A 12340-nucleotide genomic window follows, 5' to 3' on the forward strand; every position below is an offset into this window, starting at 1 on the left:
GCTACTCCAGGTCTTTTGCACAAAGTTTTACCACTGGTTCAGAAAGGAATGTAGAGAGTCCCCTTACACTGCAGATACATCAGATCTCAAAGCCTGAGACCCTTTTCACTTTAGAGCTTGCCTCTGTGCCCTCTCTTTTTTTCCAAGTACAGTTAACAAAACAGAAAACTGCAAAAGCAAGTGTGAGGATTTATTAAGTAATTCTGATTGCCACTATGGTTCATCTGGACTGAGTTAAGTTACTGACTTGGCCTTGACCAACAAGATGTTTTACTATGGATGGTGCTAGCATCGCTGTGTCATATTAGGTGCAACATTCCTTAAAAAAGTAGCATTATGTTTTTAAACATTGCCCAAGCAAATAATTTCTGTCAGAGTAACTAAACTGAAGAGTCTCTTACTCCATTTCTCCAGTTCTGAAGTGAGCCACAAAAAAAGTCTGAATGGGCACCTAATTTCCTAAAAGGGTCCATATGTAGATTTTAAAATGTTAGTTTCTAAGGAAGTTTAGTCACTTTTACAATTTTTACACTTTCAGAGTAACGTCTTACTAACGAGTGATCTTGGGAAGACATATTCCAGCTATAACTGAGCTGTAACAAATTACAAAGCATTTGTAAGCCATAAAGCATGACCAAAATAGCAGGAAAACTGGAGTGGCTCCTGCAAGACACCAAATGCATTAGGCTCCCTCTTTCCCCCCCTCCACAAACAGAATTTCACTAATTGTTGAGGGTTTTCATTTGACCAGCTAATAGTTCCTTAGAAGATGATGAAGCAATTTTTATTTGCCAAACATGAGTATGGGCAGCAAAAGCAGCTCCTAAGCTTGTCCGTTTGTAACTACTTCTTGGCCTACATGCTGTTATGCATTCCCTTAGGGTAACTTAGGGCAACTGTGAAACAGTTCGATACAACAATAAACGACATTATCTATACTAATTACTTGCTATGTTTCATAAATACATGTAATCCATAATACATGAAGTATAAATTATTACATGAACAAAACAAAAATCTTGAGCTCTGCATGTTTTCATCATTCTAGTAGAAAATCAGACTGAAGAACATGAATGAGAATTCATACCTGCACTAAGAATTTGCTCTCCATTTTGCCCATGGTATCTGATTTTTGTTGGAGGTGCACTATGCCCCATTCGGCTCCTCAATATACGACCAGTACCACCAGGTCCATCAAAAATCCACACCTGCCCCCAGAGAATGCAGAAAAATGAAGCTTGTAAACACTGCAGTGCCAATAATTACACCTCTTGGCAGTAGGGTAAGCTGGGAGCTGGCACAACAAACTCCACACATGGGCTGTTACTCTTGGCCCTAAAACTTTAGAGGTGCCAGAGCACCTGATTTTTCCCAGCTGTTTGTTCTGCCCCTCTACCCAAGGTTACTGGCATCAGAAAACACACAACACAATGGGCATTTCTCAGATGCAACAGTTAACAGCCCAGAACATTAACAAAAACTGAAGTAGATGGAAGACTGGAGTTAGTGCACCAGGCTATGAATTGCGGTTCTGGAAGAGTGGATCCAGAACTTAGTTCTTCAAGGCTACCATGTTCTCATCATGGCAGTAGACCCTTAAATTGCCTCACTAGGAATCAACAGAGACTGAGAGGCAGCAACTTCAGTAATCTGAGTTTTGTTTCATTTGAAAAATCACTGCTTCAATATAAATTAAACATTTATGCTTTGGAGGACCACAGGAGAAAAACAAACAAACAAACAATAGCAGGTAGCAGCAACTTACCCGTATAGCATTATCAGCACCATTAGTAATAAGAAGTGGCTCTCCAGGGACAAACGACATACCAGCGATTGCTGTCGAATGGGCATTTCGCATTTGACTAATTAGTTTCTTCTCTTCTAGATCCCACAGTGCAATGTGTCCAATGGTGCTACCAGCTGCCATTACTTGATGTCCATCTACTCACAAAATAAAAACAAAAAAGTTTGTTTCTTAACATTCAGTACAACCTTATTGACTTCTTGCATCTTAAAACTGATGCAAGAAAATGATATACGTCACAATTCTGAAGAAAAAATTCATTCTCAAGCTAACTCTAAAGATATGTTTTTATCAAAATACTCTAGCGTTTCAAAACAGAAAAGAAACAAAGGTCACTGACAATAAGAACAGGAAGTGTTCATATCAGATAACACCAGATACGTCTAAGTGCAGCATTCTGACACAACAGCCAAGGCTAGGAGTTTTGCTTGAAAGCACACAAAATCTTGACCTATACCATTTTAAAAAGTTATTCTATATCCTGTGTTTTTCCCCAGACTTATTAGTCTTCATGCTTCAGAATATAAGAGCTACTGTAACACCACACTAGAGGCTAACACTCTTGTTTTTAATCCTGTTAAGTTTGTGGCTCAACAGCTTGCAAAAAAATTCCACAAGTTGATTACATGTTTATTGAATTGTTTTAAGTAATAATTAAAATTCACATTTCACAGGATTTCTAATCTTTGTTCTACTTGTTCTATCTTGTCTAATATTAAGAAGATTAACAGATCATACTAGCTTCTAGAAACACACTACAAATATTCAGGTAAGTTAGACAGAAATCACGTCAAGGTTAAAGTGTCATCTATTTCCCGTATAATTGGTAACTTATGTTTTAGATCTAAGAAAAGAAAAGGCCAGCTTCCAATTTACAATTACACACATCATGGAGAGCTAAAATAGACAGGCTTAGGGCTTTCTTCTTCTGTAATGCTTCACCAATACGGAAATTTGTCAATAGCTCATTTTAATTTTAATAAAGAGCACTTTACTCAAAGCCTGAAATGAGTACATGAATTCAAAAGAACTAAAATGATTCTTTTGAACCAAGAATTTTTACATTATATTTCCCAGCTGTAAAGATAAGAAAAGAGAGAGAGATTGGAGGGAGCATGAGACTAATAAAAGAGTACCCAGGATCTGCATGTTCAAGCAGATAATAGCAATTATTTAACTTTTTTGACATTTCAGGTTAAATGGTTGACACAAAAAGGCACCGTTTCTGCTTTTCACAAGTCTCCCCAGTTGCATCCCTCCTCAATACATCCTGCATCAATCTATATTCTGTTAAGATTTTAAAGTTAGCCTAGTTAAACGAGAGATGAGATTCAGGATCACAATGCTGTAGGCAGGATCAATATTAAAGTAATAGCTGAGTAAGTAGCGTTTGCTTATTACACAAAGAAGTTGTTATATATTCAGTGATTCCCAGTAACATCCATTCAGGAATAATCCAGCTATATAAGAGAAACCTGTATCTGTTAACATTCTGACTTGTTTTCGTTGGGAAGACACTACTGAGAAGTAAGCCTGGGTACCAACTTGCAGTGTACTGATTACTCTCCACTAACTCCAGTGGTGATAGTTCTCAGCACGCTAAAAATACAAACTGGCTCACTTCACTTTGAAAAAGGAGTATCGTACTTCATGCTTCCTATGCACTGTGAGCGTGTACACAAGAAAATGCTATAAAACAACAAGCATGATAAAGATGCACAAACTCTCTTACTTTTGGTAACTTCTCTAGATTATCTACAGCCTTTGAAAACTAAAACTCTTAACACTTACCCCAAACTTTGGTTCTGGAATGCTTTTACCAAAGCATTACCTTCTACTAATTTTATAAGCATTCTCAGTGAAAGTGCTAAGATTTACCTGTCCGAAATGATATTGCTGTGATGGGACCCCAGTCTTGTTGAAATTTCATCAGAGTTTCATCAAACTTAATATTATGTACAATGATATGACCAGATACAAGACCTACAGCAACAACATCCACTGCTGGGGCCTGCAAGAAACATTGAATGGCAACTGAAATGAAAAACAAAAAGCTTGTGGCTACACTAGCAGTACTAGCAGGTACAAGACAATGCATCTAAGTCTAGGACAAGTAGTACAGAATTTGTTCAGAATAAACAAATAAGGCATCCTGCAAGACATTACCTATCTGTATTACCTGACTGACCATTTGATAAATCTAAACAAAAAAATAGAGATATGCAAGATATTGCACTTACTCTTCATTGGATAAAACCATTCTGTTTTCAGAAGCCTGAAATTCTTGGAAAGACAGTTAAGTTTTCAGTATTTCTGGTGGACCATCATACACTCCTACCTCACATATTCACACTTACAGGTTTTATCCAGGACAACTGCAGACCATTTTGAGCTGTCACCAATGTTTTAAATGCTACTAGTTAATTTTAATTCATTTTTATATTTACAAAAATATGGTAAATACAATTATAAAATCTCTTCTTGAATCAGCAAACCTATGTTTTCTAAATCTCCAAGGCAAAATAATTTTAGACAATAAGAAACTAGCAGTGTAACAAACATCACACATCATACACCCACATCTTGCAAACAGATTGTTTCTGTGAATTCATTAGGTCATTCAATGAATAAAGATTACAGAAGTAATGAATACCACATGGCTAAGATGTTAAATATGATAGAACTGCTAGGACTAGAGGAAGGGCATATAATAAGCCTTCAAGTCTACCTCTTTTCAAAGTCTAAAAAGCTAGAGAGGGTTATTAACATGACTTGAAAGAATATAAGTAAACTTTATGGCTATAACGTTAAACAACAATATTTTGCCTGCTATTCTCAACCAGTTACATAAGACAGTAAGATAACAAAAATACTGACTTGTTGAAGGGTTGTGACCCCTAAGCCCCATCCTGCAAATGAGTATAGGAGTTTACTGCAAAAACAAAACAAAAACAAAAATATCAGTTTACGTTTAGGAATTTTCCACATTAAATGGATGCTTTACACACACTTACACAGAAAGTAAGACAGATTTTTGTCCTCATATATTGGTTAAAGGGAAAAAAAATGACACTGCTAAATATGGTCAAGAATAAAATTTATGAGTAAGAATGTTTATATGAAAAAGTCAGTGCCATGCATTAATACTTTAAAGTTGACATAGTTACATAACATAAACAGGGAGAAAACTCATTCCAAGCCAGTTGCTCCCTATGCATTTCTCCTCCAAGCAGACCTCTTCAGAACTTTCACCACCCACACAATGAGCCGGTCTGGGTCCAACTTCTAATAAAAACAAATTCCTCATTTGCAGAGTAACTTCACAACACGAAGACACTAATTTGTGTTTCAAGCATACTCTTTCTTCTTTCTTTCAAAAATATAAGTGTTAACAGCCAACATGTGATGTAAGAATGTTCACAAAGTAGTCACATAATACTTTAGTTGCTTACTAAGGGTGTAAATATGAAAATGAGATTTAAGAACAGACGCGATTAAAAAACTATTCCATCAGCCACAGCTATAGGTTGCTATTCTTACAAGATGGACAATAACAATCTGCTCCCACCTCTCTCTTTCCTTTCTTGCCACAGGTTATTGAATCTTCCTTCCAATTCTACCAGTTTAATTTTTTTTGGCTAATTGTGCCCACACTTATCTGTGAAACTATGTAGAGAAAAAACAATGGAGAACAGAAATTACTTAACCCAACTGTGCTGACAAAAGAGCAGCAACAGTGTCCTAAGTTCTTATTTAGTTAAGGGAGAATCTAAGCCACCTAAGGAAGATTTTTTAATGTCTTGGATGTATTGCATCTCAGATGTTGCTTTACTGGGACATGCTCAGAGACAACCACACGTCTACACACCTCTTACTGAAGTCTAAGTATCAGATGCTAACTGCCTCCACAATACCTGCCACCACTTCTTTGGACCAGCACCAACTATAAAACCAAGCTTGGAAAAGAAAGACAGAAGGCCTGAACATGCATTTAGCATCATTCTAATTATTTTCATGGGAAAGCTATGTGATCCAAGAAATAAAAAAATGTAACGTAATAAAAAAATTCCTGCATGATCCCTGACATTTTGCAAGGAGAGAAAAAACAACACACAACTTGAAAGAGATCAGCATTAAGGGTGCAGCAGCATTCTTGTGTTCCTGGAGACAGACCAACTGAAAACTTCTGCCAAAGGACTCAGTAAAAGATTCCATGTTCAAAAACCACCATACTTAAAAATACCAGCTGTTGCATATGAAACTACTTGGAGCATGAAGTATATCCGAGTTATTAAGAATCTTACTTGGATTTTATATTCCACAGCTGCAAGCTCCCTTGTTCACTACCAAGGAGAATTTTATTCAAATAGGTGCTTGGATGCAGAATTGCAGAAACTGCAAAAATGGCCTTATCAAAATCCATTTGAAGATATTCCTCTGCAAAAAAGTAAGAAACAATGTTAGCACGGCTGCCTCTACAAATCTGCAGGCTCATCATCCCTTGACAAATGTAAAAGGCTGAACTGATGTTTACTCTGTATGAACCCCATAACTGAGGTTTCTTACATGAAAGGATTAGCTAACGCATAACAGGACAGACTAAACTTGTTTACATTACAACATCTGTTGGCTTGAAGGTATATTTTTTTCCCCTATAAACCTATATACTGAGTGCAACAATGCTGGCAAAACTGTAATGATTTATATCTTTTTGAAGGATTCCTGTTCCTGCCTGAGCAAAACACCTCATCTGATCAGCATACCTTTTGCCTGAAATAGCAACTTCAAATCACTAAAGCCAGTTTGCAGCCACTTAAAGAGCTAGCGTGCAGGGAATGACATGGGCCAACATGACAGTCTGAGAATGCTTTCTAAAGAAAAGTTAGGCCACTGCAACAGGATTCCACAAGGCACTTTTCAATGGCACGAGAAGGTGCTGACACAACTGAAAGATTATTCATAGGAACTTAATCTTACCCAGACTGATAACAATCAAAGAATTATAGGGTTTTAGAGATGATGCCAAAGCTGCTGTTACACACTGTTTACCAGAAAATGGAGCATTAATATGTAACTTCTGTAGGAGCAGACTTCTGTATGCCTATTTGGATCTTTATGGTGTCTCTACATGTGGTGCAGGACCCATGCATGAAAAATTATTGCAGCATTAGAAATCCAAATTATTGTTTAAGTAACATTATTGTTTAAGGCTTTTTTAGAACAAACTAATTCCTAACATGCACATTAAAGAACCCTTCTTATATTACTGAATGTTTAACAATGTTATGTTATAGAGACATTAGACTTGTAACAGTAATAAAGTGTCTCACCTTCTGACTGTATATCCCAAACAATAAGAACATTAGTGGTATCCACAGAGATGACATGATCACCAAAAGGCAGTAGAAGGTGTATTTTTGCCTTGTGACCTTCATAGGTATGAACTACCTAGAATTTCAAAATAGACATTTTTTCAATATAATCTGTTCAGGCAGCATACCATGTTAGCCTACCGCTTGAGGATTGCCAATACACACTTTAAAAATAAGTTTAAATAAAACATAGGGAAAGATGACACCCCTTTAAGAAAAAGATATGTTATTTTCTTTGTTAATAAAAAGTGTTGGCAAGTTACTTTAATTAATACATAAAACACAGGTCAGCCATTACAGAATTTGTTCTTACATTTTCCTATTGTAAGCTTTTATTGCTCCTTCTGCAGAACACAGTTTTGTTTTCCTAAAATTGAAGGTATAAAACATCCATGCAAATGTAAGTGTGTAGAAAATAAATTGTCTAGAAAACAAACACTACCCAACTGTTTCATACTACCAAGTAACAAGTTAAAATGATAAAAACCTCTTTGTTCCTGGCAAAAGCATGGAGAACATTGTCATATGAAGCAAATACCAGCATCCGATCTGCTGCCAAACAAGTAATATCTTGTAACAAAGCATTACCTGTTAATGAAAAGACACAAAAGTTCAACAAGTTTCAGGTTCATAGCAAAAAAGAAAGTCCATCTATGTATTTCTTTAGCATGGTAACCTATCAAAAAAACTGTTCTGTTGAATATGTTCTTAAAGAAATGCATACATTTTAGAAGAACACAAGCAACAACACATTGATAAATCACATTGTAGTTCTTTTTTTGAAAAACACTTAATAATAATTAACACTGTAAGTAAAGGCAAATATTAATTTTCCAAAGGTTTATAAGGAAGTTATCCCAAAATAACACTTTTAAGGACTCTCACAGCCCCATGGCCCACTGGATTGGAAACACAGATGATAAACACAGAATTAGCAATGCCTATCAGGTTACGCCATTCTACAAACCTCGAAGGTACTGCCACACTCCTACATCTGTTTCTTTCTGAGGACAGCAAATGTGATAAGGAACTTACTACTTTAAGAATAAATATAATTTCCCAACTAGTGACTGATTCAGAAAGTAAATCTACTACTGCAATCAGCTACTGAACTAGCTCAAGTGGTAAAAAAGTATGTTACAGATCCAAGCTCCACCACACTGAGAAGCTGATACTGTTCCATGTGATAGAAACCTGGAAGAATACTCCTACATCTAGGAAAGTATAAGAATAAAAAGCACAGCACTTAAAGATTGTCTGAAAAATACCAGACCAAGAATCATCTGTGTAACCTTAACTCAGTCACCATGGGAGTACAGCAAACCTATATGATCACACAGTATGCCCCCCAGTATTGTTTTATACTATGAATTATCTGATGCAAAGAATCCTATAGTCTTTGCTGTACTGCAGCACAACTTCAAGGGGAAGAACTAAACAAAATAAGCAAAGCTGCACTTTTTGAGAAGTTTCATTTGTTTATACATGTTAGATATCTTCTGATAACACCTCTGAAGGGACTTATGCCTAAAATCGGAGTACAGAAATCCGGTACTCCACATAAGTGGTATGCAAGTCTGCTCAGGCCAAGACAGTTATAGACAAGCCCAGAGTAAATCAGAGCACCAATCACATAACATCACTAAACCAATAACATCACATAGAGAAGCACATAATTTATTTTTTCAATCATGATTTTGTATTTAAATGTCTCAATTCTTCAAAAGGCTTAAGATTTCACAGAGTATGCAACATTTTTATGATTTTGTATGTTCAAAACAGAACGTCCATTAATTTCTTTACAGCAGTAAGTATTCACTATTGTACTTCTAAATCTAGTCCCAGTTGCGTAACAGTGATTATTCTCAAGTTTCTGGGTGCTCAGTTACCAAAAATATATATATTTTTATGAGATCTGTGTAAGAACTTTGTGGTATACAGAAGTAAAATCCTACTTTTCAAGGCAGCATTCACCTCACAGAATCATATGAATGTTGGCTGGAAGGGACCTTTGGAAGTCATCTAGTTCAGCATTACACCCATCATGTCCCAAAAAGCAGGATCATTCCCAGTACTAAATAAGGCTAGCTGTAGCTGCATTCAGGTGAGTGTTGAAAACCTCCGACAACGGAGGTCTCACAATCTCTACATTGTACTGCAGTTCCCTCTTAGCGAAGGTATTTCTCCTAACTTTCATTCTGACTCCCCGAAGCCACAATCTGCGGCTGTTGTCCCTTGTTACACTATCTGCCACTATCACCACAAATTCAGCTCTGCCGTCCTTGTAACTGCCCTTCAAGTAGTTGTAGGCTGCTTCCAGTTTTCTCTTCGCAAGACTAAACAAATCAACTTATTTCAATCTCTCCTCTAGGCCACGTGCTGTAGGCTCCTGATCCTCTCCAGCTTCTCAACATCCTTCCTGAACGGGGAGGGAGGCACAAACTGGATACAGCAGTCCAGGTGCAGCCTTACTCATGCTAAACAGAGGGGAGTAACAGCTTTCCCTGATCGGCTGGCCATTCTCCTCCTAACACAGCTCAGTACATGGCTTGCCTTATTCATTACAACTGCACTGCTGGCTCACGTTCAGTCTGGCACTGCCATAACCCCAGCTCCTTTTCAGCAGGGCTGTGGCTCAGTCCCCAGCTTGTTCTGTCCCAGGTGCAGAATTCTGCGCTTGTCTTGCTGAACTTCCTGAGGTTTCTGTTGGCCCAGTCATAAAGTTTTGCAACATCTCCCTGGATTGAAGCTCTGCCATTGCGCATGTCAGCTACTCCTCCTAACATAGTGTTGTCTGCAAATTTTTGCCAAGAGTATGTTCTGTCTCATGATCTAGGTTGCTGATGAAGGTACTGAACAATACGGGCTCTACTATTGATATGTAGGGTGCTATGCTTGCTGCCAACCGGATGCCAAGCCACTGATTCCTATTCTTTGTACCCAGCAGTCCAGCCAATTTTTAACCCTCCTCAAAGTCCTTTGAGACTTTCACTTTCCTCTTATTACACAGACTTCCAATAAATGTAATAACAAAAAAGATATCTGGAAATAACAGCTTTATTCACTGACTGTTCCTAAAAACCTAGGGTTTTTTTGTTTGTTTTCTTTTTAAGGAGAACAGGATGAAAAAAAAATGTAAGGTTCACAAGGTATACCCCTAAGAGAACTAAGTTACAGTTGTAAAGAAAATCTTATTTCCAAAGTGAGTGCCTGGTATTTCATTCTAAGACTCCTTTTATCATACTTCAGTGTAAATATTTATACATACAATTCATTTTCCATTTTTAAATTCAGAATTAGCTGCAGACTATCGATTTGTTAAAAAAAAAAAAAGATGGACAATCTGCACATACTTACTCACAGCAACAATACCAAGTTTATTTACCTGCAACAAAAAATTGAAAAGGCATTTTTAGTTGTTTGTTGCACTGAATTTGCTATAAATAATAATTCAAATTCTAGGAATCAGCCCAGATGACATAAGGAATTTGCATCCCTCACCAGGAACAAAAAATATTTACCTTAGTTCGGAACAGTATCTATAAAAGAACCTGTGGATAGCAGGTCAAAAGGAAAGGGACAATACATTTGCAGAAAGACAAGCATTCAGCACCAGTGAGCTGTGCTTCTCAATAAACTTTACCTTGATGCACGTGACCCTAAGCACACATTTATAGAGGTTTTGCAGAGCTTGGGCAAATTTGTTTTCACATAATCTCTGCTCCTATGCTATTCCCACTACCACCACATTATGTTATTATCTTCAGTCAGTTCACATAGAATTTGCTTCAATGGCACTTCACCAAATTACATGTCATCCTTGCCCAGAAATGATCATTACTAAATTAATTCAAATTCTATAGAGGAGGACTTAACCCTGAAAAGCTGTCATCAAGATATATAAAGATCTGTGTTGCCCACCCTTTGCTGTTCAATATAATCACTTGATTTAGCTCTATTTTGTTATTCTGGTTCTATAGCTTGAGGATGCTTTTAGCATATAGAAAAAGAGTGAGTTAATATCATAGGTCTTCATCTCGCAAAACTGATTTACGCTCACGTGCTCTTTACACGAGAAGCTCTAACACCGTCTAACGACTTCCCAGCAAAAGAAGAGCGCGCTTCTGCGGAGCTCAAGCTCTGAACCGCAGCCGTTCGCGAAGCAGGTGCGCGGCGGTTTGCCAGCAGCGCAGGGAAAACGCCTCTGCCCGCCGAACGGGCCGCAGCGCGACCCAAGGGGCGCGCACAAACCCGCGGGGCCTCACTGCGCGGCTCCGCCGGCCGCGGCTCCCTCGCCGCGCCCCGGCGAGGCGGCTCCGCCGGCCCCGCGGTCCCTCCCCAGCTCTCCCGGCTCTCCGGCCAGGCCCGGGCGGCCCGACCCCCCCCCCCCCCCGCGGGGCGCCGCCGCCCGGCAGCGACCCGCAGGCCCCGGCGGGAGGCTCGGAAGGGCCCGGGGGAGACGACACGCGGCCGGGCCGCCCCTGACGACTGACGTTGTAGGTGTGGACGCTCCGTCCGGCGGCCGCGGTCACGTAGAACTGGCGGTGGCGGCCGTGGTAGCGCAGCGCGTGCGGGACGGGGCCCGAGTAACGGCCGAGCGCGCGGAAGCCCGCGAACAGGCCGCCGCTCTCGCACGCCATCCTCCTCGCGCGCGCGAGCGCTCCCCGGGAAGCGGCCACGGCCACTTCCGGCGCCGCGGCGGAAGGCGCCGTGCGCCGGCGGAAGCGCTCCCCCCGACCCGCGCGGGCAAGCGTCCGGAGTTCCGGCGCCGCGGCGGGACGGGACGGGGGGGCCCCGGCGGTGGCAGCGAAGCGGTCACCGACGCGGCCCCGCAGCCGAAGCGGGGCGGGGGAGAAGATCGAGCAGTTCCGCCGCCCTCCTCGTGCCGCCTTGCGCTGAGAGGAGGGGGACGTGTGGTGGGAGCCGCTGCCGAGCGTTTCAAATGCAAACAGCAAGCACAGGCTGGGTAAAACAAACGTTTAGTGTCCGCGCCGGTGCGTCGGTGCGTTGCAGCCTGCAAGCTGGAGAAGTCGCGTCCTTACCAGAAGTGACACAAAGCCTCTGCTCAGTGCGGTGCCCTCTTGCTCAGAGGCGGCACGGCGTCGCCGCCCGCAGAGAGGCCCGTTTCCGTGCTAGCCACCCGGGGGCCGGGAGCGGCTCCGGG

General features: G+C 40.3%; 1 protein-coding gene across 3 annotated transcripts in view; it reads right to left on the reverse strand.

Annotated features, from left to right (window-relative positions):
• Positions 1-11836, reverse strand: part of WDR36 (WD repeat domain 36) — a 35032-nt gene extending 23196 nt beyond the window's left edge. Inside the window, exons 1-9 of one of the 3 annotated variants that reach the window (XM_067316133.1) lie at positions 11670-11836; positions 10534-10561; positions 7664-7764; positions 7135-7252; positions 6109-6241; positions 4682-4736; positions 3683-3815; positions 1766-1941; positions 1088-1208 (exon numbers count right to left, since the gene is read on the reverse strand). In XM_067316133.1, the coding sequence (XP_067172234.1) occupies positions 1088-1208; positions 1766-1941; positions 3683-3815; positions 4682-4736; positions 6109-6241; positions 7135-7252; positions 7664-7764; positions 10534-10561; positions 11670-11816 (1012 nt within the window). In that variant the 5' untranslated portion in view covers positions 11817-11836. Of the gene's footprint in view, positions 1-1087; positions 1209-1765; positions 1942-3682; positions 3839-4681; positions 4737-6108; positions 6242-7134; positions 7253-7663; positions 7765-10529; positions 10562-11669 lie in introns of those variants that run through there. The other 2 variants (XM_067316134.1, XM_067316135.1) reach the window with 2 other exon arrangements.
• Positions 11837-12340: the final 504 nt, after the last annotated feature.

The sequence above is a fragment of the Apteryx mantelli genome, chromosome Z (genome assembly GCF_036417845.1).
Source record: "Apteryx mantelli isolate bAptMan1 chromosome Z, bAptMan1.hap1, whole genome shotgun sequence".
Classification (NCBI taxonomy): domain Eukaryota; kingdom Metazoa; phylum Chordata; class Aves; order Apterygiformes; family Apterygidae; genus Apteryx; species Apteryx mantelli.